We start from the raw sequence: 25,341 nt of genomic DNA, 5'->3' as shown, positions 1-25,341 counted from the left end.
AGCTGACAATTCTTCCCCTGATGGGACTGTCACTGAATAGCTCACGTCGAGTCCATTAGACTTGACGTCCAGACGATAAGCGAACATCTCCGAAATAAAAGAGTGAGTGGCCTCTGAATCTATCAAGGCCTTCGTGGCTACCCTCTTAATGAAAATATTTACTAAGAGACGTTGGTACAACACAAAACTTATGTCTTAAAATTCTAATCTTAACCTCAAGCATAGTAGAAAAATCTCTACACAAATCACCCAACAATACTAACTAGCGCACTAATAATCCCAAATAAAGATTCGAAACATGCATAGCAAAATAATGTGGTGCTGAATTAAATAATTTACCAGTCAGCAGGGTCAGTGTCGTGGTTCGCCTAATCTGCCTGCATGGCGAACACTCTACCTTGGGTTGACTTGCCTCCACTATGGGCAGTCCTTCAACATATGATAGCTGGCTCCGCATTTGAAGCATTTTCCTAATCCCATTAAACACTGTCTCGGATGCTGATGGTTGCACTTCGGGCACACTGGGTACTCACCGGGCTTCTGTCGAACCTTCAGTTGAGGAATAGGACCCTTGCCTTTCGGCGGTCCCTGAAATGCCCTCTTTCCCTACTGTCCATGGAAAGACCTCTTAAACTGAGGTCGCTGCTGTTGCTGCTACTGAGGTGCCTGATAGGGCCTCTTGCCTTGCCTATCGACCTCAATGTCCCTCTGGTCCTGCTCTGCCGCCAAAGCTCTCGACACGGCAACTGCATAAGTCGTAGGACCAGCAACTCGAACATCACGGCGCAAGATCGGCCGCAACCCTATCCATAAAATCCCACAGCTTCTCCCAGGCATCATTTGCAATCAGGGGCACAAAGTGACACCCACTCTCAAACTTCCTGACGAAGACTGCCACGCTGCTGTCTCCTTGTTGCAGCGACATGAACTCCCTGGTCAGGCGGGAGCGTACTTCTTCAGTGAAGTACTTGGAGTAGAAAACCTCCTTGAACCCATTCCACGTCAGTGTTTGTATGTTCACTGACATTGATGCGCTTTCTCACCAAAGTCTGGTGTCTCTTGTCCGAAGGAATGTGGCACACCTGACCCTGTCTGCATCCTGCAGCTCCATAAACGCAAAGATTTCCTCGATGGACTTAATCCATCCTTCCTCTATCATCAGGTCAGTAGTCCCCGAGAACTCCTTTGTATCCATCCTCCTGAACCTTTCGTAAACTGCCTCTGGTCTGGGCCTCGCCCCTGTATCCATGGTAGCTTGGTTCCCCGCAAACTGTGCGAATAACTGAGTCATTCCTGCAAGCATCTGGGCCTGCATATCTGGGGTTGGGCGAGGAGGAGTGACCCTCTAGCCATCCTGGGCTTCCCTATTCTCATCGCCTGCTTCACGCACAATCCTACGTCTGGGAGGCATACTGTTCCAACATTTACCCAACACGTAAACCCAACATGCATGAACATAATACTAATATCATAAGATGCACGTAAATTGAATTCAAACATGCACATGCTGAAATCATGACTGGATGCATATTACATGAATGAATTTAAAACTTTAAAACTCACGGACTTGGGGTGCGACTTCGTGAGCTTCTTGCAACTGGCAGTAGGCATAACCCTTTACAAGAACATCGCTCTGATACCAGCTGTAACGTATCGTACTTTTAACTATTTTAAAATTTGCGAAAAAATTAAAATTTTCTTAAATACAAAATAAACTTTCAAATTTGCATTAAAATAACTTGCTTGTCTAAAAACATTTGCAATAAAAACCACCACAACCAAGTTTGACAAAAGTAATAATCAGTTTAAACATCATAAACCATTTAATGAAAATCAGAGTATTTGAAACTACATGCATAGAAGTATTAATAAAAACATGGGCGGTCCTCAGGTTTAGCCTCCTGCGCAGTCCAAGCCAACTCATTGGTCCACACCCCTCGTCTCCTCAAAGTCATCCTCACCTGCATCGATCAAGTCTAGTGAGTCTAAAGACTCAACATTTATAAGCTGGAAATTACAAGTAATACGTAATAAAATCACACGCATCTTTAAAATAGAGCGTACATACTTGAAACTTGAACATGCATATATAAGATTGAACATACGTACATAACATAGACGTGCCATCAACGTAAAACTTTTCTTAAACATGCTTGCATCATACATACTTGAACATACATAAACTTCATCATTTTGCGTAGAGATATGTTTCAAAGCAAGTGACCCATACATAAATGGGCCTGATCAGACTAAACTAAAGTACTGGGCTGGCAGGGAATGTCACCTACCACATACTTGAGATCACCGATAATGCTTTACCGCTTTCCAATCCTGATCTAAACCCGGTCATGTTTTACTGGGGTGGAGAGGTCCTCGGCCACGTTCACCGACTTCCAAACCCGTTCATATTTTGGTCACATGACATTTAGCATACATCAAAAACTTTAAATATTTTCTTTTGAACGTTGAACAAACTTACTTGGCGTTGAGGGATTCGTTGGATCTCGCTTGGGGCCACTGCTGCACATACTAACATGAGTTCAAACACTTATCTTTCATAACTTAGATGTATTAGTTATGCTCACAACCAGAAATGACAAATTTGCTTATGACGTTCTAAATCTCTCGGGACTTGACCTCGTTTAATCATCGTACTAAATCATGACATCAAACCCCAAAACAATCCATAAAAAAAATTTTAATTTTAATTTTTTTTTTATGGAAGACATGGACCCCGTGTAAGGGTCTGGGTACGGGTCTGGGTAGATGCTGGAATTTTGCATTTCGAAGGAAACAAGGGCAGGGACCCCATGTCAGGGTACGGCTAAGGGTCCGTGTACATGCTGGAATTGTAAACCAACGGAGAAACACTACACTTATGGCTTATTCCTTCTAACTCGATCATATGGACCGTGAATCAATGTCTCGAGACCCATCCTAGGATGCTATGACAATGATTCAAACCCGTACAAATGTCCCAAACGATGACGCACACCAAACAACGCAACACAACCCATAAACACGATATTTTGACACCAAAACGTATCCTACGACTTCTAATGCAATCAAGTTCCTATCAACGCGAACCGACACACCTAAAACCATCCCAACAACATAGTCAATATACTTAAATGCAGTAGCGATCACCCGTCAATCCCCAACAAAGCCTGCAACAGTAAAACTTCAAAAACATGTCAAGAACACATTTATAGAAAATTGCAGTTTGAGCAGTCTCACAAAATTGATCATAACTCACTCATTTCTTATCCAAAAATTTTGAATTTACTGTTAAATCGAAGTTATCAAAAAGTTCTACGTATTTTATGTTGAAAGTGTTTCCAGAAAATTGACTGAAAAGTCATAGTATTTAAAATGACAGCAAATTTCGAGTTTCCAGATCTAAAATCATTTCACAATCGATCCAACAAATTTTGCTCAAACTTTGTACAACATACATGAATTTTTACACATAATAAACATAAAAACATAAAATAAAACAAGATCGATAAAGAAACAAAAGATTATACATGTATTTTGATTTTTAAAGTTACCGAAACGACGATACCGAAGCGGAACGAGTGCGAGGATTGATCTAGGACGAACATGACACAATTCCTTGAAGAAAAGTGGACGAAAATATGCTGGAAAAATGCAGAGGATAGGGCGGCTGCTAGAACTCCAAGAAACTTAACTTTTCTTTTAAAATAATGAAATGAAAGTTCAATGAAATTGTGTGTGGGTGTAAACCTTGTAAGTGTGTGTGTCTAACGTGTGTGTGTGTGTGTTTAGATTTAATTAGGGGTAATAAAATGCTTAATTAAAAATAAAAGTGTTACTTAAAAAGCTAATCCTCCCTACTTTTACAAAATCCCCTGATTAACAAAAAAAACATAAATGTTAATTTTAAAAGTTTTAAAATTCTAAAATCACTAAATAAATAACGTAGGCTTTAAAATACTAAAAACTTAATAAATCATTTAAAATGCCCCATTCTTAACTTAAAATAAAATACCATATTTTAAAATTTCCAAAATCGTCACCGGTCTCTTTTCCTCGATCACGCATCGAATAATCGCCTGAAACATGAAACTCAAGAAACATTTAACGTGCATCACATAAACATAAATAATAAAAAACAATACATTTAAATAAATCATGCATCTCTAAAAATTATTTTAAACTTAATTAAATAATTTAAGAATTTAAATAAATGCATGGATTTTACGTGTACTGAATTTGGGCTCTACACTCTGCATCCCAATCTCCGTTTTCATTTTGACAAATTTCTCAGAAGATATGTCCAGCTTAAGCTTCGGTAGCTGAACACTCTTAGCATTGAAAATCTTGAATTTGGATGATCTCTCAGATGAGTCACCACTTAAGCCATTGACTTTCAGCAGATAACTGAGTTGTACGGCAAATCCCTTAGACTGCTTAGAGGATTGAAACATATTCTTCAGTAGGGTGAAGATGATCTCCTTCCAGTTCATCATTTTGCCAGTCATGATGGCAGTCATGACTTGGAATTTCTCCAAAGTAAGTGCAGCAAAGGATCCTGCCTTTGCTAGAAGCCCTTTGGCCACAACATCTGCCAGCAGTTGGATTTTCGACTTCAGTTCCTTCTTTGGATCGGAAACATTGATTTTCCGATCGTCAGCCGATAGTAGAGTTTGCATCTCCTCAACATAAGAAGATTTGACCTCAGAGAATTTTGCTACCCCATCAGTTGGCAGCTGAAAGAGGTTGCTGAAGGAATCTTCTTCTATCATCACCAGCTGACTGTTGACAGTAATAGTGATATTTTTTTCAGCAGAAATGAATCCATTGGCATAAAGATCTTGAATCTCCTTACGGTAGATTTCTTGGTAAGAAAGTCCCAGAAATGGCTTCAATCCAGCAGCTTCAATCTTGATGAACACACTCTTGATTGCCTCGTCCTGAATAGACAGGACTGAATCGAAGTCAATAGCCATAGCATTCAACAGATGTGCGGGAACCTGGTTTGCCATTGAAAAGTTGATTTTCTGCGTGACAGAAAGCTTAGAATGTTGATTTGCTCTGTAGGTTGAAATTGCGCGTAAAGAAAGAAGAACTGAAATGGGGCGGGGATAAGTATGTTTGTATGTGACTGTTCAGATTTTTGGACATGTGTCAGTCCATGAAAAATTAAGTGACATCGTGTGTACGTGTGATTAAAGCTTGTGTAGAATTTAAGTGGACTACGTGGGGCCACTATTTAAAATACTATTCATTGAAAGATGTACATTAAATGTGTAATTAACATTCACATCACTTATTATGGAATATTTATCGATTTATCAGTAATTTATTGGAGAAGATCAGTTAGGTCAGCAACTGAGTGACCAGTTATGAGCTGAATCATTTCAGTTAAAGACCAACTGACTATTGTCTTCTCAGTTTACCATTTATATTTGATATTCCCCCACAATAAATGCATATAAATAAAAGAAGGGTAAGAGAAACTTAGTCTGGATCAGTTAAGTTCATTTTGGTAACTGATGACTCTTCGTCTTCCTTCTGTCTCTTTAAGGGCTGTCTATAAATAAGACCATTGTTATTTGATAATAGTATCTAAACACTGATGGATTTTTCAATCAGTTCCAACGTCCCTCATTCTGCATTGACACCTCATCAGTTTGGATAAACTGAAGAAGGCTCTTGAAAAGTTCGTCTTTTCAAAAGTCATGTCCACTTGGACCAAGGTTCATGACCTCCAATCAATTCATAGTGATGAGTTTCCTGTGAGAACCCGAGATTTTTCGATCTGAAGCGAATCGTGTAAGAAATACAAACTTGAAATTTAGCTTAAACTAAGCTCAACAACTTTCATTGTAACTATAAAACTTAAATATGAACTTAGTTTTTCAGCTAACTTAACTCGATGAAGTAGCTCCAAAGCGCGGAGATTAGCTTAACAAGAAGCCAAGCTGCAAGTAACTGCATCCACTGAAGAGTCGTCACTAGAAGAGTAAAACCCCAGCTCAAGAACTCGATCTTTCAGCTCAAAGAAGCTCAACCATGCTTGTCCTAAAAGAACCAAAAGGAGAGCTAAATGAGGAGCTAAAGGTTAGGACAAACTTAATATGCAAGAGATGACCTTTGAGTTAAAACATGAAGGAGCTAAGGGAAGAGCTAAGAGACCAGGACACATTAATGATGCAGGAAAAGACCTTTGGTGCTTGAGTTACCTTTGACCACCATTATGAGCACAATTACTCCATTCTTGGAGGCCAAGAATTCGGCCATGAGGTAGATGAAGGACCAAAATTTTTCTATAAAAACTACATCAAGGTGGAAGGAAAAATACTCCAAAAAAGGCACCAAAAATTTAGGCCCTTACCCCCCATCAACTTCTAAGTTTCGGCAAAGGCCATCAAGGAAAAGGAGAGAAGGCGTTGTGCCGTCCAAGTGCTCAAACAATAAGTCGAAGTGCTGCCGAAATTTCGAAAGAAAACCTCGCTCAAAAGTCTGAGATTTTCGAAGCATACTCTCAAAATAGGTAAGTGAGCTTTTGTTATGTACTTTCTCATATTTTTAACTTTGAATATAAATATCATGACATGCAAGTGTGTGTCCTTAAGTTTCGAAAAAGTCAGTCTGTTCTTTTAAAATTTCGATCGATGATATGCACTGTTTGTTCTTCGAAATTCTTTGATTTCGCTGTATCCGTCTGAAATTCTGATAAGTTCTGTCTGGTAAATCTGAATTTTGTGTTGTACTGTTATGAATTGATTTGAAATGGGACAAAAATTGTGATTCTGTCTGGCCCCCATTGGTGGGTATAAAACCATGTTCTGTCTGGCCCCTATCAGTGAGTATAAAACTGTGTTCTGGCCTCACCCCTTAGAGGACTAACATATTGGGAAAAATTTGACCATGGAAATGAGATGAGTAACAGTGTTGTGTCTATCTGTGAATTGTTATGAATGATCTGATTTGCTTCCGAACTGCTCGGAATCATCTGATAACTTCTGTCTCATATTCGATTCGTTTCTGTTATGATAAGTAATAATAATACGATTTGAAAGATTGTTAAAGAAATGCTTTAAAGATTAAGTTCTATATGTATCATTGGAAAATCGATCGACCCCCACTTGCTGAGTATTTCCCAAAACACTCACCCCTTGCAAAGTTCAGATAAAAATGAAGAGCAACTGAACGAGGAGGAAATAAAGCGTTCTAGGGATGGTGATCGAAAGACAAGTTCAAGAATCGAGATTTTATTCCTTTCTTCTGTTTCGTTTCCGCAAAAACTCTGATTTAATTTTCATTCGATTGTCATTGTAAAGAGAATATTTTATATGGAAAAGACTGATTTTTGGCATTTAGATACGAGGATTAATTGTTTTCAAGTAATTTTTAAACAATGTCGGATGTCACCGACACTTCGGACACGGGGCGTGACATTTCTTGCTACTACTAAGCAGAGATCAACTGCAAAGAAGTATAAGATACGTGCTGAAGTCGATCATATTTCCGAGCTTGTTAAAGATGATGTGATGATTCATCTTATGCTCATGAAGGAATGGTATGTGCTCGAAAGTATTTCTTCTTCAGAAGCCTTCACGAGATTTGATTAACTTATGATTTGTCTAACAGATTGACTGTTTTGCAAGATGCCACTGTTAATGAATTTACGATTAACTTATGACCCAAAAAGAAGAACGTCTAAACTAAAACCCAAAAATCAACATAGTCCAATTCCACCACAAAGCCAACATGCGTTGCAATCATATAATTTTTTATTTCATATCGTATCACGTATAAAAATTCTAGAGCATATAAATCATATATTATCATAAAACTATTAAACATATGATTCATGTACTTATGCAGGTATCATCATGAAAATCGTATAAAGTATGTTAACTTACAGATTGAGACTTAACGAATGAGTATCAATTCATTAACTTATGATTTGACTAACAGTCATGATTTGACTAACTGGTTGACTATTTGGCAAGATGCCGCTGGAGAAGAAATGGATCGTGTAACTTGGTTTAGATTTTATCAATAAAATTTTTTTCGATTCATTGTTCTTTCCTTATCTACAAATGAATTGATATCAGTTGACAAGTAATTATCTGACAATAACTAACTGAACAGTTATTATTTAAATAAAAATGACAACTGATAATGACTAACTGAATAGTTATAAAAATGTCAACTGATAATGACTAACTGAATAGTTATGCGAAAGAGAATGACAACTGACATATCATCATCAAAGATTAAGATAAATCTATTAAACCAAGAATATTGCGAAAATGAGAAAACTTAGTCTCTGATAATAGTTTGGTGAAGATGTCAGCTGCTTGTTATTCAGTTGAAATGTATTCCATCCTTATTGCTTTCTTCATAGCATGATCTCTGATGAAGTGATGCCAGTCATCAATGTGCTTAGCCATGGAGTGAAGAACTGGGTTGTATGTAATTGCAATCATGCTTGTACTATCACAAAATATTGGTGATTCTTTTTCAATGACTCTATAGTCCTTCAGTTGTTGCTGAATCCAGATCAGTTGTGCACAGCAGCTTCCAGCAGCAAGATTTTATGCTTCAGTTGTGAAAGTTGCTATGGATGTTTGCTTCTTGCTGAACCATGAGATCGGTCTGTCTCCTAGAAACTGACATGATCCACTGGTTCTTTTACGATCTAGCTTACATCCTGCATAATCTGCATTTGAATATCCAACTAAATTGAAAGAAGAATCCTTAGAATACCATAAACCCATAGATATTTTAAAATACGTTTGGCAGGTGAAAAATGCGATTGCTTAGGATCTGCCTGAAATCTAGCACACATGCAAACAGCAAATACAATATCAGGACGACTAGCAGTTAGGTACAATAATGAACCTATTAAACCTCTATATAATGTCGTTTCAACTGATATTCGCCCTTGATCATTGTCTAGTTTGATTGATGAGCTCATGGGAGTACTTGCAGCTGAACATGTTTCCACACAAAATTTCTTAAGTAATTCCTTCGTATATTTGTCTGACTGATAAAGATATCAGTTTCCAGTTACTTCACTTGCAGACTGAGGAAAAATGTCAGTTCACCTATCATATTCATCTCGAATTTTTCCTGCATTAACTTGGCAAATTTCTCACATAATTTGGGATTAATTGACCCAAAAATAATATCATAAACATATATTTGCACAAGTAAAATGTGATCATTTTTAGTGAATTTGAACATAGTCTTATCAACTGATCCAACAATAAAATCATGATCAGTTAGGAATTTTGAAAGAGTTTCATACCAAGCCCTTGGAGCTTGTTGAAGACCATATAAGGATTTGTTCAAATGATAGACATGATCAGGAAGAGAGTGATTAACAAAACCTGGTGGTTGTTCCACATATACTTCTTCCTGCAATTGATCATTCAAAAATGCACTCTTTACGTCCATTTGGTAGACTTTAAAGTTCTTGAAAGATGCATAGGCAAGGAACATTCTGATTGCTTTCAGTCTTGCAACTGGTGCATAAGTTTCATCGTAGTCTATTCCTTCTTCTTGCATATACTCTTGTGCTACAAGTCTTGCTTTGTTGCACACAACTGAACCATCTTCGTTCAATTTGTTTCTGTATACCCACTTTGTACCTATAATGGTTTTAGAAACTGGTCATGGAGCTAAGTTCCATACATTGTTATGGGTAAGCTGATTTAGTTCTTCTTGTATTGAATTTATCCAGTTAGGATCAGCAAGAGCTTCATCAGTTTTCTTAGGTTCTAGTTGGGAAACAAAAGCAGAATGAACAAATAAATTAAACATTTGATTTCGAGTTCTTACCAGATCAGATAGATTACCTATCACCAATTCTGGTGGATGTGATTTCTTCCATCTGTATTCTGTATTTGTTGCATCCATCTCAGCAACTGCTTCAGTTGGCAACTGAATGTTTTCTTCAGCTTCAGTTTCTGCTGTATCAGTTGGTAACTGATTTTTATCATTTTGCTCCACCAACTGATTATCAGTAACAATTTCTTGTTTAACTGATTGATCCAACATTTCTGGTTCTGGTGTTTGAAAGATGTTACGATTAATATGATTCTCCTCTTCATTATAATCCTCCAAACTGATATCTATAAATCGATCAACTAGCTCAACTGGATCAGTTGGCTTATCAGTTAGCACAAATTCATCAAATACAACATGAATAGACTCTTCTACATTCAAAGTGCATTTGTGAAAAACTATGTAAGCTTTGCTAACTGAAGAATATCCCAGAAATATTCCCTCTGCAGATTTAGCATCAAAGGCTTTTAAATTATTTTTGCCATTTTCAAGATTAAAACACATGCAGCCGAATAACTTGAAATAAGAAACCACACTTTTACGTCCATGCCAGATCTAATACGGTGTTTTCACATGATTCTTGTTAATCATTGATCTATTCTGAGTGTAACATGCATTATTTACTGCTTCTGCCCAAAATCTTTGAGAAATACCAGAATCAACAAGCATTGTTCTAGCAGCTTTGAGGTTTCGATTTCTTCTCTCAGCTACACCATTTTGCTGAGGAGTTCTTGCTGCTGAGAGCTCATGCTTGATTCCAGCATTTTCTAAAAATTGTGAAATATTTTGATTGATGAATTTAGTCCCTTGATCGTACCTTATTTGATCAATCCCAACTGATTTTTCATTTAAAAATCGTTTAAAAATCTTAATCAGTTGTGCAGCAGTTAGGTCTTTTGATTTGAGAAAAATAACACAAGTAAATCTTGAAAAATCATCCACGACTACTAGAGTGTATTTCATTCCCCTTAAACTCATGACTGGTATAGGACCAAAAAGATACATATGTAGCAGTTCTAAGCATCGGAAAGATGATTTACAACACTTGTTTTTAAATGAAGATCTTACTTGTTTACCAAACTGACACGCTGAACAAATTTTATCTCTTGAAAAATCTATTTTGGGCAAACCAGTTACAAGATCATGGTTACTCTGATAGGCAATAGATTTAAAGTTTAGGTGGTTCAATATCTTATGCCACAACCAATTTTTTGAAGATTTGGAAGCTTTAAGACAAACTGGTGCATAAGGTTGTTCAGTCCAACTGACTTTGTAAGTATTCCCACAACGATTGCCAGTTAGGATGACTTCATCAGTTGAGTCTCTAACTGAACAAGTTTGTCTGTCAAACTTAACTGAGAATTTATTGTCGCATAACTGACTGATACTAATCAAGTTATACTTCAAATTCTCAACTAATAAAATATCTTTATCATAAAATTACCATTGATAAGATTACCCTTATCCACAGTTTTATCTTTGGAGTTGTCTTTAAAACTGATGTTTGGACCAGTGTATTTGATCAGTTGTGAAACACCCAACTCCCATGACATATCATTTTAAAGGAATAACATGTGCGGAAGCATTGCAATTAAAAGGGAAAACTCAAATAATTAAAATTTTTCCATGACTTATTCATAAATAAGCTTATCTAAATAACCATTCCACATAAATGGTTTCAAAAACCCCATTCACTATATATAAAAGTATTGGCACAATGAAAGTGTTTAAACAACCGCATACATTAAAACATGAGCCAATCAACTTATGACTACCATTGTTTTAGTCAAAAGCCAAAATAAATATTTTGGTGCCAAAAGTTTCCCCTTCCTTTGACATATGACTTCATTCACTTCAAACAATCCCGGTCACTTCTGCTTTTCACCTGCATCACATGATATAACTGGAATGAATTTATAAACTCAGTAAGTAGAAAGCTGGGCAAAACAATGAATAAACATAGAATTGAAGCAACATGGTTATGACAATGAAATAACATGACTATGACAATGAACAACATGGTTATAGCAATGAAATAAATAATATACCATCTTCAATGAATAAATGTAGAATACAATATAGATGGTATCTTATGGCGTAGATTAAAGCAAGTAATTGATAGTTCTGCGACCTGCGACCTGTGACCTGTGGCATGACATAGGCCCTTAATGAACCTATCATGATGAAGGTGCATCCCTCACATTTTTGATATTTATATAAAAAGGAATACTTTACATAGGCCCTTAATGAACCTATGTAAAGTATACCTTTTGATATAAATATCAAAATATTGAGGGATACACCTTCATCATGATATGGGCCAATAACATGTATATAAATACTATCAATTCTTTACTTTAACCATAGAAACTTCATTGAGGCAATTTCGCAAACACATTATGGGCATAGAATTGTCCTTAGCTCCTTTAGCAATATAATAAAGGAATTTACTAAAACAATGAATGAACAACAACATTTATAACAACAATTGTTCAATGGAAGGATCAAGTACTCAAGGAACATGGCTTTTATACATAAAATCATGTGAGCATTTGAAGGGAAAGCTTCTACTTACAACCCAATATGCAATTGATTGCTAGGATGATCTTGAAGTTTTTCCTACAATATAATACAAGTATTCAACCATAAATCATCACCATTAATCAAATGAATCAACCAAACCAACTTAAACTATCAAATCCTCAAACCCTTCAAACTCAAAGATATAAAATCCTTACCTTGGAGCTTGGAAATTTAACAGAAGAAACTAAGAATTCTCCTAGAAACCTTGAACTTGAAGTGGAGAGATTGAAGAAAAGAAAATCTTGTAGAACAAAGGAGATTGAACCGTTTGAAGAGAAAATAAAAGGGTAGAAATGGGTATAAGTCTCTAGAATAGAAAATATAAGCATTTCAATCCATCAAAAACGCATTTTCAAAAAGCACTCTCGCCCCGACTAAAGTGGCACCGCGACGCCCGTGCTTCGGCGCCTGCGGCACTGCCGCCTGATCCCAAGGGCACCAGCAACGCTGCACCTGCACCTAAAAACCATCACCAATCCACCTAGAATCCATCCTCTTCCAATGCCATGCAATATCAATGCAACTAAACATCCAAATACATCCCCAAATCATCCATAGAAACCATCACAACTATAACTCATCCCCCTCCATAACCATCACCAACTATCAAACATAACACCAAAAACAATAACCATTCTTTAACATAATCATAAACAATAACCATTCTACAAATCTCAACCATCAAACCATCAATCAAATCCCACCATTACACCTTCACAACCAAAACAACTAACAATACCATAATACAATAACCAAAAATATACAATAACCATAACAATAACCATAAATCCAAAACACCAACTCAAAGAATACATCATTGACAATATAATGATAAAAAGGTTGGGATATTACAAGTTGGGATAGCAAACTTGCATCCCCTGTCATATGACGCGAGCATCCACTGTCCAGATACCAGAATGATTCTTTGTTTGTACCTGTCACCTGCTATCACACACAATATATAATCGTGGTACCCACAACTATTTGGGTCATAAACTGATTAGTCCTTTAGGAACCCAGACTTGGACAAGTCTAACTGACTTTCCAGTTGTGTGTTCCAGATAGTTTTTCTCGGCTTGTGTGTGCTTGGTGTGTAGTGTGCAGATGAAGCAATATGAGTTTTAGCCTTTTTCAACTGGTTATTCAGCCGATATCGTTTCTGAACTAGCTTGCTGTTATAGTAATTGGAGTAGCCATTTGAATAGTTCAAGTACTTATTACTGAACCTTTTTGATGACTAACTTTGTGGGTCAGTTGAAATTTTTGGGCTATAACCAATACCATATCTTCTAGCCTTGTTCTTATTTTCAATAGGCTATATAACAGGTTTACTTGGCTCTAGTTGTTCTTGTATCACAATTGATTTTACAAAGTGGATATATTTCCCTTTGTTTGTATTTAGTTTTGGTTGAGTATCACTGGTGGAATTTTCATCTTGAATGATGAACCCTAAACTAGTTTTATCAGTAACTGATTTTTGTTTCTCTTGTATTTCAGCTAATGCAATAGATGATTTTTTCCATGCTTTAATAAGCTCAGTTTGCTTTGAATTTCCAAGAATCAACTGCTAAATCATTGATTGATTCTTGCCTCCTTTAGCATTGAGCTCAGCAATCTCCCTTTTAAGACTCAACAGATCAACTGATTCATCAGTTTCAGTTTTGTTGTCCATGGGATCAGTTTGCTTTGCTCTGGCATTCTGAAAAGATAAGGCAAGCTTGTGATATTCATTTACCATGTCATGAAGTGTAGAAATGAGTTCATCACGTGTGAAATCAGTTGAGCTAAAGTCAAATACCTGTTGACTGATTGACTCCAGTTCTGTGTCATTAGCCATTAGACACTTGACTTCTTCATCGTCGTCATTAGAGCAGCTCAAGCTCTCAGAATCTGAATCATCAATGTCAGATTCTGCCCATTTAACTTTCTTTCCTTAGCTAGAAGCACCTCATGCTTCTTTCTGTAAGATTTCTTGTCATCTTTCGATCTTCTTTTGTGCTCATAGGATTTCTTTCCGTTCTCAATTGAGCCACGACTGTCCTTCTTAGCCTTGGGATAGTCAGCAATGAAATGACCAATTTTGCCACAGTTGTAGCAAGCATTAGGTTCTTCTTTGGAATGATTCTTCTGATACTGTCTTTGGAAATTTCCTTGGTTTTTTCTCATGTATCTTCAAAATTTTTTGACGAATAATGACACAGCATCGTTACTTAACTGATCAGCAGATTTGTCAACTGAACCAGTTGTCTTCAGTTTGACAGCTGTTAAGGCAGTTATAGCAGCTGGTGTAGAAGGTTCCCCTTCTCTAATTTGCAACTCAAACTAGTAGGCTTTTAAGTCAGCAAACAACTCATGAAGTTCGACCTTGTTCAGGTCCTTTGACTCTCTCATTGCCATGGTCTTAACATCCCATTTCTTGGGAAGACCTCTGAACACCTTCAATTATACCTCTTTGTTTGAATACACCTTTCCGAGTGCATTCAGTTCGTTTATAATGCTGCTGATTCTTTCATCATACTCAAGCATGGATTCACCATTCCTCATCTTGATGTTGTCAAACTTTTGAACAACAACAAATAGCTTATTCTCTTTGGTTTGCTCATTGCCCTCACAAAGTTGTATCAGTTTCTCACATATTTCCTTGGCAGTTTTGCACATTTTTATCTTGCTGAAAGTGACTTTATCCAGCGTTTTGTATAGGATGTCTTTAGCCACATTGTTCAGATTGGCTTTTCTCTTATATTCAGCTGTCCATTCATCTCGGGGTTTTTCAATACGATGTGGTGCCCCATCAGTTATGGTCACAGCTGTGTTTTCCTTCAATATCTTCATGGGTCCGTGTGTGATCACGTACCACATGTCATCATCTTGTGCAGCTAGATGATCCTGCATTATGATTTTTCAATCATCAAAGTCTTCTCTGGAGAACATTGGGATTTTGTTGAATGAAGACATATTGATCAGTTTGTATATGGAAGTATTCTAGACTAGATTCAACAGCTCTGATATCACTTGATATGATCGGTTAAGGGTGAAAGAGTGTTTAGAAGACGGTTGAATAAACACTCACAATTTTCAAAACCTTTTCGACTGATGAGTCAGTTTAGTGATAAACTGATACACGGGAATCTTGTAAGTCAATATCAATCAGTTAACAAATAATTGTGCGAAAATAAATTGACTGATAGATAGAATAAAAACTGAAATAATAAGACACATGATTTTATGGATGTTTGGAGATTTCAAACACTCCTACGTCACCCCTTCTATCTCAAGGATATGATATATACTAAAAGAGTTTGATCGATACAAACACTTGTACAGACCACCCACTTCAGTTCTATACTTAACAATGCCAAACTGAAACTCTTAAATACAAACTAGTTTACAGAACTCAATAGAACTGAATAAATCTAATACAACTGATCTCTTCTAGATCGAGTAATACAGTTTGTGTTGAAAGCTCAAATTATAGCCTAGAAGCTATGAATGTATACAATGAGCGTGAACTTTTCTGTTTACAAAAATTTCAGCAGAGTAACTGAATAAATTTCAAGTGCTCAAGAATTCAGATGTTCAAATGATTCAGTAGTTCGAGAGTTTTTGAGAGAGATGTCTTCAGTTGCTCTTCTCTGCTATTTGTTGACTTCCCTCCAACGGTAATATTAAATACAATTTGAACCTTTCTATCCGTTGCATGCCACATCAACATTCTTCTGACAGTCGTAAATTGTAGCGCTTTATGTAATGCGGCGATCCCACTACTTGTTGCAGTCAGCTTTTGTTGGTTGAATGTCTTAACTTGATGACGTGTTCAGTTGAGGGATCAGCTGATTGAATGTAGTTCAGAAACTAACAACTGTTTGTAGTAACAGATCAGTTCCAACTGATCAGTCAGTTGTCTGCTTAGTTCAGTTGCCTTCGAAAGTCTGTGTGTTTTTCTTCAGTTAATGGCAACATGTTTTGTAACGTCCGAAAAACCAACCTACGTAAACCACATGCATGCAAAATTATTTTAATTGCTTAATTGTTTTATTTAATTGCTTTTAAATGCTAGAATGTTATTTATTATATGAATAAATTTACGATTGCATAATTAAATGATAAAAAGACACGATTTCATGAAATTAAGGATTTTACCCGAATATTCGATAATAGGCAAGGAAAAGGAGACCGGAGACGACCAAGACAAGAATATGTATTTTTATTTAAATAATGGCAAGGCTTCATAATATGATTAAAAATGATTCAATTTTTTCTAAAAATGTGGGATTTCGAATTATTTTACAAGACGAGATAGATTTTTCCCGGGAAGCCTGTTTTGGGCAAACAAAGAGTTTTAAAAGATCAAAAATATTATTTTATGGAAACTAATTTTATAAAATTTTATTATTTAATTAATTAAGTGTTATTGGACCCAATTTAATTAATTTAAGTAGGCCCAATTACCCTTAAGTTTGCAAGCCCAAACCAAAGCCCATTTAACTTGTTAATTAATTATAAATATGCTATCTAGGTTTGCAAACCCCATAATTCTTCACCTAAACCAGCCTAAACACACTCACACACACAACATAACTTTCAAAATTTAGGAGGAGAGAAAAGCTTGTGTTCTTCGTCGTCCGGTCGTCCAACGTCGCACCCTCGCTGAAGATCGTATATTCGAGCGTTATAAACGCAAAGACACGTTTTCTAAACTCCTTTAAACATCATACAAATCATAATATGTGTGTTTTAATTGTTTATGTATGAAAAATATTGGTAGTTTTATTATTTTACGACGGGATACGTATTTTTTAAAGTTTCAACGATTTTACGTTTATTTGAAAAATGTTTTGAATCCAACGGACACGCTGCCAATACATGATAAAAATATGATTTAATTATGATTGAAACATGATAAAATCAATAGGAATTAGGCTGGAACCATAGGAAACAAGGGAAGAAAGTAGAACTGTGAGTTGGGGTTGGCTTTGTGTGCATGCTATGGTTCAAGGGGCTCGATGGTTTTGCATGGGGCCTTGGGGCTCGACCAGGTCTGGGGGTTGGGTCCTAAGGGACGTGTGATCGAGCAAAACTTGCACACTGGAATCCTTAATAAAAATATAATTTGTATGCTCAAAAATTAATCACAAGTCCACGATGTCAAGTAATAGTATAATGTACGTTAGTACGAGTATCGTTCCACTGAAGACTGTATTTGACAATTATTATTTCAAGTTATCAAATCTTTAGCAACGAAAATTTGATTGATTGATTATTACTACTATGATCAAATAAACATGCAAATAAAAATATTCAGGAATTAAATGATGAGATATAATATCTGGAATGGTTGATTTAAAATTCAATGAGAAATGAATTTGTTGGGAATATCGGTTCACCTACCCCTCGTTAATTAATTAATTCGTTCAATAGTGATTGTATGCTTCCGATAGGATTTCCTATTCAATTAATCACACTCTCTCTCGAGCTATGCCAAACTAATTCTACTCATTGAAGTAATTAAATGTCTTTAATTATTTATCAAGAGTGAATTGCATGTCGATCTATGAAATCCTCTAGTTTTCGACCCTTAGGACTATAACTATCGGTGCGTATCCAATTTCATATATCTATGTAAATTGTAGATCCACAGATTATGTTACTCGTTCCTATCACAAGCTATTCTCTCGAATTCACTCGCAATATAAAACGTTGTTAAAGTTAGCTACGCTCTAACAACACAATGAAAAACAGTAACACATTCAAGAATAACGCAACAATCGAAATATAAATTAATTAAATCAGAGTCTGGGGTAGGATCCCCTTAAATCCCAACAAATATTTAAAAGTTAGCTACTAGAATTCATGGTAAAAATAAACACAACAATGTTTAAGAGATAAAAACTAGATTAGAAATACTAAACTAGACGAGATCTACGAAGAACTGTGCTCGGAAATCTTCGAATCTTCAACTCCAAGCGTAAACTCCAAGCTTTTCTTCCTCCTTAGACTTTTTGGCTGATGAATGATGATGTATTTTTCGTGCAATCTACCCTCCATATCATGCACATTCAGAATTAAGGGAAGAAATCGTCCAATAAATCTTCCCAAAATTACAAACGCGCCCGGGCGGACATAAGTTTCCGCCCGGGCAGATGACCTTCGCAAATCTTGTATTTTTATTTTTCTTTGACGCGCCCGGGCGGACATAAGTTTCCGCCTGGGCGGATGACCTTCGCAAAAAATCCTTCTCTCACGCCTTGGAGGCACCCGGGTGGACATGAATGTGCGCACGGGCGGATGACTTTCGCATATCATAGCATTTTTTTCGGTTTATTCGCAAATCTTCCATATTTTTACACACGAGACACATGAGTAATGATAAAACATAATATATGCCAAAATAACACAAAATGCATGCAATGTAAACGATAAATGCAACACAATGAGCTATAACATAATAAGAAAAACACGTAAAACCCACCTATATCAACCCCCCAATATTAACCTTTTGCTCGCCCTCGAGCAAAATAGGTGAGATGACAAAATGGAACATGACACAAAGTAGCTCGACAGTGAATTCATAGTCATCAACTAGCCTCAACGAAACTCAACATATTCCCTTGTCGATCAATGCAAAAGCACAATTCTTCACACTTTCTTTTGGTCTAGACATTGTTTCAAATAAAACCTGAACGTGTATGTGTGTGTCATTAGTCCTAGCATCATAAATGACAGAGGGATCCATTCTCAACCATGGTCAGAGATTTAAATAAGTCTGTTAGTGTAAATCTTACTCTCCTTTATTCCTCTGCACTCAGTAATCACCAGCAGCAGTTTTTTTTTTTGACTGAATTGGAATAAAGTAATAAAAGGACTAAATTAGAGCATTTCATCTCAGATTCAAATCCATGTGTTTTACATTTTTAGCCAGGAATATGATTTCATTCCTTTATTCGGCTCTTTAACACCTTACATCTCCAACTTTAGCAAGGAATAGGATTTCATTCCTTTACTTCGGCTCCCCCACACCTTACATCTCCAACTTTCTCTTTTTTTATGCTGCTGATAGATACTTCGATTCAAGAGAATATCGTCAAGTTCAATTTACACCTTCAAACATCTTCGTTCCCTACTTTAGTTTTAAATTTTCACCATCTTATCATGCATGCTTCTAGTTCTAACATTTGTGCAAAGAGAGTTCAGTATTTTAAATGAAACTTAATATCTTTACCGCAGTATGTACTAAAGGAGTGCGATTATACGACAGACAGGGCATGTCTCATCACCTCTTAATCATCATTGGCTAACAAGTGCTACTTCTAAAACTGTCGGCTGACATACACAAATGAAAAAATGACTAAAACTAAAAGCCCACAAATAAAACCAACAAAGCAAAAAATGAACACATAAAACAACACCCATGCACCCCCCAATACTAAAGTCGAGCAGTGTTCCCAATGCAACAGACGATAGAAAAAGAGATAGATAGTGCAAAACAAAATGGATGCAATATAACCTAAGCATGCAACAGAAATAGAAATAAATAAAATGATCTAAACGAAATACAAGAAATAAAAAAAAACATAAGTGACTCCCCTCTCAATTAATCATCTTTCTCGTACTCCTCCGGGGGAATGACACCAGCTTCAAATTCTACATGAAGGAGTTTGATAGTTTCTGCTTTTACTACCTCTTGCATCTTTGGATTCAATCTTCTCTGAGGTTGCACAATGGGGTGAGTACATTTCTTCCATTAATATCTTGTGCATACAGACTAACGGATTGATCTCTTTGATATCCACCACTTTCCATGCAAATGCACTCTTGTGCGCTAGATAGACGTATTTCAGATGTGGGGGTAATGGCTTGAGCTCCAGAGTTGGTGGCTCCTCTAGGCTTGACTTCTGAGGGATCAAGTCTCTTCGATCCCTCAAGTCCTCAAATCTCATCCTTATCGGCCTCTTACATTGCTGGTTGTCATTGAGGTATGCCACTATTTTGGCTTTCTCTGCATCCAATTCGTCTTCTCTTAATTCAGTAGTGAGAGTGGCTTCCAAAGGGTCCCTAAGAGCATCCTGCACACAGTTAGACACAAGAGAATCAAAAGCATCAATTCTATAACAACTATCAGAATGCAGTATATGCTTAAGTGCCTTAAAAACGTTAAAAGTAATCTCCTTTTTTCCCACTCTCAATTTCAACTTTCCTTTCTGCACATCAATTAAAGCCTTGCCAGTTGCAAGGAACGGTCTCCCCAAAATCAAAGGCATCTCCATATCCTCCTCCATGTCGAGCACCACAAAATCTGCAGGAAAAATGAATTTGCCCACTTTCACTTGCACATCCTCAATAACTCCTCGTGGATACTTGACAGATCTGTCTGCTAGTTGTAAAGACATCCTTGTTGGCTTATGTTCTCCCAATCCAAGTTTCCTAAACACAGACAAACGCATAAGATTAATACTTGCTCCAAGATCACACAAAGCTTTCTGGAAAACAACATCACCTATCATGCAAGGAATAGAAAAACTCCTTGGGTCTTTTAGTTTCGGTGGGATTTTGTTTTGCACCAAAGCAGAGTAATTTTCAGTTAAGTTCACCGTCACGTGATCTTCCAATTTCCTCTTATTAGCCAATATGTCTTTCAAAAATTTAGCATACTAGGCATTTGCATCAAAGCATCGGCAAAAAGAATAGTGATATACAATTTTTTAAATACCTCAAGAAACTTACCGAATTGTGCGTCAAGTTTTGCTTTTTTCAGTGCTGCAGGGAAAGGAGGAGGTATAACAATTTTAGACTGTGCAGTGGGTGCTGGTGCAGAGTGAGAACTTACCTTTGGATGTCTCAGTCTGTTCATCTGGTACTGGACTATTTTCTTTTTTCTCTAGACTCTAAAATTTTCCCACTCTTCAACTCTATGGCCTTCACTTGCTCCTTTGGATTGGTCTCTGCTTTACTTGGCAAGGTGCCCGGCTCTCTACTTGCTATCATCTTCGCTAACTGCCCAATCTGAGACTCTAGCACCTTTATTGATGCATCTTGGTTTTGGAGTCTGGTTTCGGTAGATGAGATGAACTTAGACATCATCTGCTCCAAATTGGACTTCTCTTCCCTAGGAGGATCAGATCTGTACATCGGTTTTTTCCCGCATGGTTGTCCTCCTTGTGGTCGATTCTGACTGCTTTGACCACCCCATGAGAAGTTGGGAGGTTGCCTCCATCCAAGATTATATGTGTTTGAGTACGGATCATTCCTTGGACAGTTTTGGACTCCCACTTGATTCACAGGTGCCCCTTCTGGCGCAAAGAAAGGACCACTATCTTGACAGTCCTTAACATAGTGTTCTCCTCCGCTTTTTTCACAAATTATCTCTTGAAGACGCATATTCGTGCCACCCATATTCAACCCGTCCAACTTCCTGTTCAAGACATCAAGTTGTGCAGTAATAGCGGAAAGGTCAGTTACCTGGGGAACTCCTGCACTTCTTCGCTGGTTGTTTCTTTCAGATTGAGGATGTTAGCTGCTAGCAGCCATCTCCTCCAACAACTCATATCCTTCCTCAGCAGTTTTTCGCAACAGGTTCCCACAAGCAGCAGCATCTATCATAGTACGATTAGGAGTAAGCAAGCAATAATAGAAGGTTTGAATGACTAACCCAAGTTGTAGTTCGTGATGAGGACATCTTCGTAATAGATCTTTGAAGCGCTCCCATGCCTCATATAAAAACTCTTGTTCGAATTGAGAAAATGTGGTGATGTCTGCCCATAGCTTCATGGTCTTAGATGGAGGAAAGTATTTGATGAGAAACGCCTTCGCCATATCCTCCCATGTGGTGATCGAACCTACAAGCAAACAATTTAACCATGCTTTAGCTTTATCACATAAGGAGAAAGGAAATAAACACAGTCTAACAGCATCATCAGAAACTCCATTAAATTTAAAAGTATCGCAAATTTCAAGAAAATCTGCGATATTCATGTTTGGATCATCTAGTGCAGATCCTCCAAACTGGACTGTATTCTGAATCTTCTGAATTATAACTGGCTTGATTTCGAAGTGATTTACTCGCACAATAGGCCTCACAATGCTGGGGCGTGCACCATCCAAAGAAGGTTGGGCGAAGGTTGGGCATACTCTAGCATTGGTATGCAGCGCGGCATCTCAACATGTCTATCTTCACGATGTTCCTCCTCATGCTCGTGCTCGTGCCTCTCCATCAATTCCTTTAGTCTCTGCTGTTGTCTTCTCCTGCAAAAAGTTCTTTCAATTTCAGGGTCAAACTGCTCAAGCTCCACGTCAAGTGACTTTGGCATGCACTGGAAGAGATATCTGTAATAGAATATGGAGTGTTAATTTAATAAAAATGAAACAATGCTAAAGAAAATAACTAAAAAAAAATTGTAAATTAACAGTCCCTGGCAACGGCGCCAAAAACTTGATCGAGCAAAACTTGTACTGTGGAATCCTTAATAAAAATATAATTTTGCATGCTCAAAAATTAATCGCAAGTGCACGATGTCAAGTAATAGTATAATGTACGTGAGTACGAGTATCGTTCCACTGAAGACTGTATTTGACAATTATTATTTCCAGTTATCAAATCATTAGCAACGAAAATTTGATTGATTGATTATTACTACTATGATTAAATAAACATGCAAAAAAAATATTCAGGAATTAAATGATGAGATATAATATCTGGAATGGTTGGTTTAAAATTCAATGAGAAATGAATTTGTTGGGCATATCGGTTCACCTACCCCTCGTTAATTAATTAATTCGTTCGATAGTGATTGTATGCTTCCAACAGGATTTTCTATTCAATTAAACACACTCTCTCGAGCTATGCCAAACTAATTATACTCATTGAAGTAATTAAATGTCTTTAATTATTTATCAAGAGTGAATTGCATGTCGATCTATGAAGTCTCCTAGTTTTCAACCCTTAGGACTATAAATATCGGCGCGTATCCAATTTCAGTATATCTATGTAAATTGTAGATCCACGGATTATGTTACTCGTTCCTATCACAAGCTATTCTCTCGAACTCACCCGCAATATAAAACGTTGTTAAAGTTAGCTACGCTCTAACAACACAATGAAAAACATTAACACATTCAAGAATAACGCCACAATCGAAATATAAATTAATTAAATCAGAGTTTGGGGTAGGATCCCCTTAAATCCCAACAAATATTTAAAAGTTAGCTACTTGAATTCATGGTAAAAATAAACACAACAATGTTTAAGGTATAAAAACTAGATTAGAAATACTAGACTAGACGAGATCTGCGAAGAACTATGCTCGGAAATCTTCGAATCTTCAACTCCAAGCGCAAACTCCAAGATTTTCTTCCTCCTTAGACTTTTTGGCTGATGATTGATGATGCATTTTTCATGCAATCTCCCCTCCATATCATGCACATTCAGAATTAAGGGAAGAAATCGTCCAAAAAACCTTCCCAAAATTACAACAAGCCCGGGCAGACATAAGTTTCCGCCCGGGCGGATGACCTTCGCAAAAAATCCTTCTCTCACGCCTTGGAGGCGCCCGGGCGGACATGAATGTGGGCCCGGGCGGATGACTTTCGCATATCATAGCATTTTCTTTGGTTTATTCGCAAGTCTCCCATATTTTTACACACGAGACACATGAGTAACGATAAAACATAATATATGCCAAAATAACACAAAATGCATGCAATATAAATGATAAATGCAACACAATGAGCTATAACATAATATGAAAAACACGTAAAACCCACCTATATCAACATGGGTCAGGGTTAGAAAGGGTCCTAGCATGGCTAGGACTCCTTTGTTGCAGCCTAGGAGGATTCCTTTAAAGCAAGGACTCTTCATGCGCTGGTCGAGTAGAGCAACGGCCAAGGGTGCTCGCTGCTGGGGCTGGGTGGCTCAGGGTAGGTTCATCAGGGTCCTATGGTTATGGGAAGGCACTACAAGAAAAACGCCCAACGAACACGCACCTACGACATCGGTTTTTTTGAAAAACCGTTGTCGTATATCTTTTAACAACGATTTTAATGAAAACCGTTGTCGTAGGTGCGTTTTGACAATGGTTTTGTAAAAACCGTTGTCTTTTAGGGGGTCAAAGACAACGGTTTTCTAAAAACCGTTGTCTTTCAGGGTGTTAACTACAACGTTTTTCTAAAAACTGTTGTGTTTCAACGTTTTTTTAAGGCAAAAAACAACGGTTCATAGAACCGTTGTTTTTTAGCGTGTTTTTTTGGACAATCGAAAACGGTTTTTGAAAACCGTTGTCGATTAGCTTGTTTTTTTGACAAACGACAACGGTTTAACCGTTGTCTATTAGCGTGATTTTTTTGGACAATCAACAATGGTTTTTTAAAACCGTTGTCGATTGACGTGGTTTTTAGACAAACAACAACGGTTTATAAAACCGTTGCCATATTTAGCGACGGATTTGGCGTGGTTTCTGGACAAACAACAATGGTTTATAAAACCGTTGCCAAATTAGCGACGGTTTTAGAGAAACCGTCGATACTTATTGCAACGGTATTAGATAAACCGTCGCTACGGATAGCGACAGTTTTAAGTAAATTCGTCGCATGTTTAAAATTAGCGACATTTTTACAACCCCCGTCGCTAAACTTAGCGACAGTGTGGTATTAACCGTCGCTACATTGAGCGACAATTTCTATCCAAACCGTCGCATAATCAAAAAATGCGACGGTTTTTTAAAACCTCCGCTACATTTAGCGACGGTTTTTCTAGAACCGTCGCAATATTTGGCGACGCTTTTATGAAAATCGTCGCTAATTTCAAATTAGCGACGATTTAACCAAAAACCGCGCAAACTCTCTATAAATATCTCAATTTTCGGTCTATTTTCCTCCACAACACCTAAATTTTTTTTTCTCTTACACAATTTTCACTTCACACAACACTTAAAATTT

The 25,341-nt window shown here is 37.1% G+C and overlaps 1 protein-coding gene and 1 non-coding gene across 2 annotated transcripts; one reads left to right on the top strand and one right to left on the bottom strand.

Moving 5' to 3' along the window:
- Nucleotides 1-20,045: 20,045 nt before the first annotated feature.
- On the bottom strand, nucleotides 20,046-22,221 carry LOC142523870 (uncharacterized). The gene is made up of 3 exons (XM_075627601.1): nucleotides 21,947-22,221; nucleotides 21,427-21,820; nucleotides 20,046-21,059 (listed from the first exon to the last, which is right to left on the bottom strand). The coding sequence occupies exons 1-3, from the start codon at nucleotides 22,219-22,221 to the stop codon at nucleotides 20,046-20,048; spliced, it is 1,683 nt and encodes a 560-aa protein (XP_075483716.1).
- LOC142525704 (small nucleolar RNA R71) lies at nucleotides 22,067-22,172 on the top strand. Its single transcript, XR_012815153.1, has one exon. It is a non-coding gene; the product is annotated as a small nucleolar RNA R71 (small nucleolar RNA).
- Nucleotides 22,222-25,341: the final 3,120 nt, after the last annotated feature.

Source organism: Primulina tabacum, chromosome 14, assembly GCF_025594145.1.
Source record: "Primulina tabacum isolate GXHZ01 chromosome 14, ASM2559414v2, whole genome shotgun sequence".
Taxonomy (NCBI): domain Eukaryota; kingdom Viridiplantae; phylum Streptophyta; class Magnoliopsida; order Lamiales; family Gesneriaceae; genus Primulina; species Primulina tabacum.
This window is presented reverse-complemented; position numbering and strand designations above follow the sequence as displayed.

What these genes read in the sequence shown, in the direction of transcription:
- LOC142523870 (XM_075627601.1), bottom strand. Translation starts at nt 22,221, where the DNA reads ATGGCGAAGGCGTTTCTCATCAAATACTTTCCTCCATCTAAGACCATG. An exon ending in GCTGAGGAAGGATATGAGTT is followed by an intron (nt 21,821 to 21,946) that starts GTTGGAGGAGAT and finishes TGTCTTGAACAG; the next exon opens with GAAGTTGGACGGGTTGAATA. An exon ending in ACCAAGATGCATCAATAAAG is followed by an intron (nt 21,060 to 21,426) that starts GTGCTAGAGTCT and finishes GCAAATGCCTAG; the next exon opens with TATGCTAAATTTTTGAAAGA.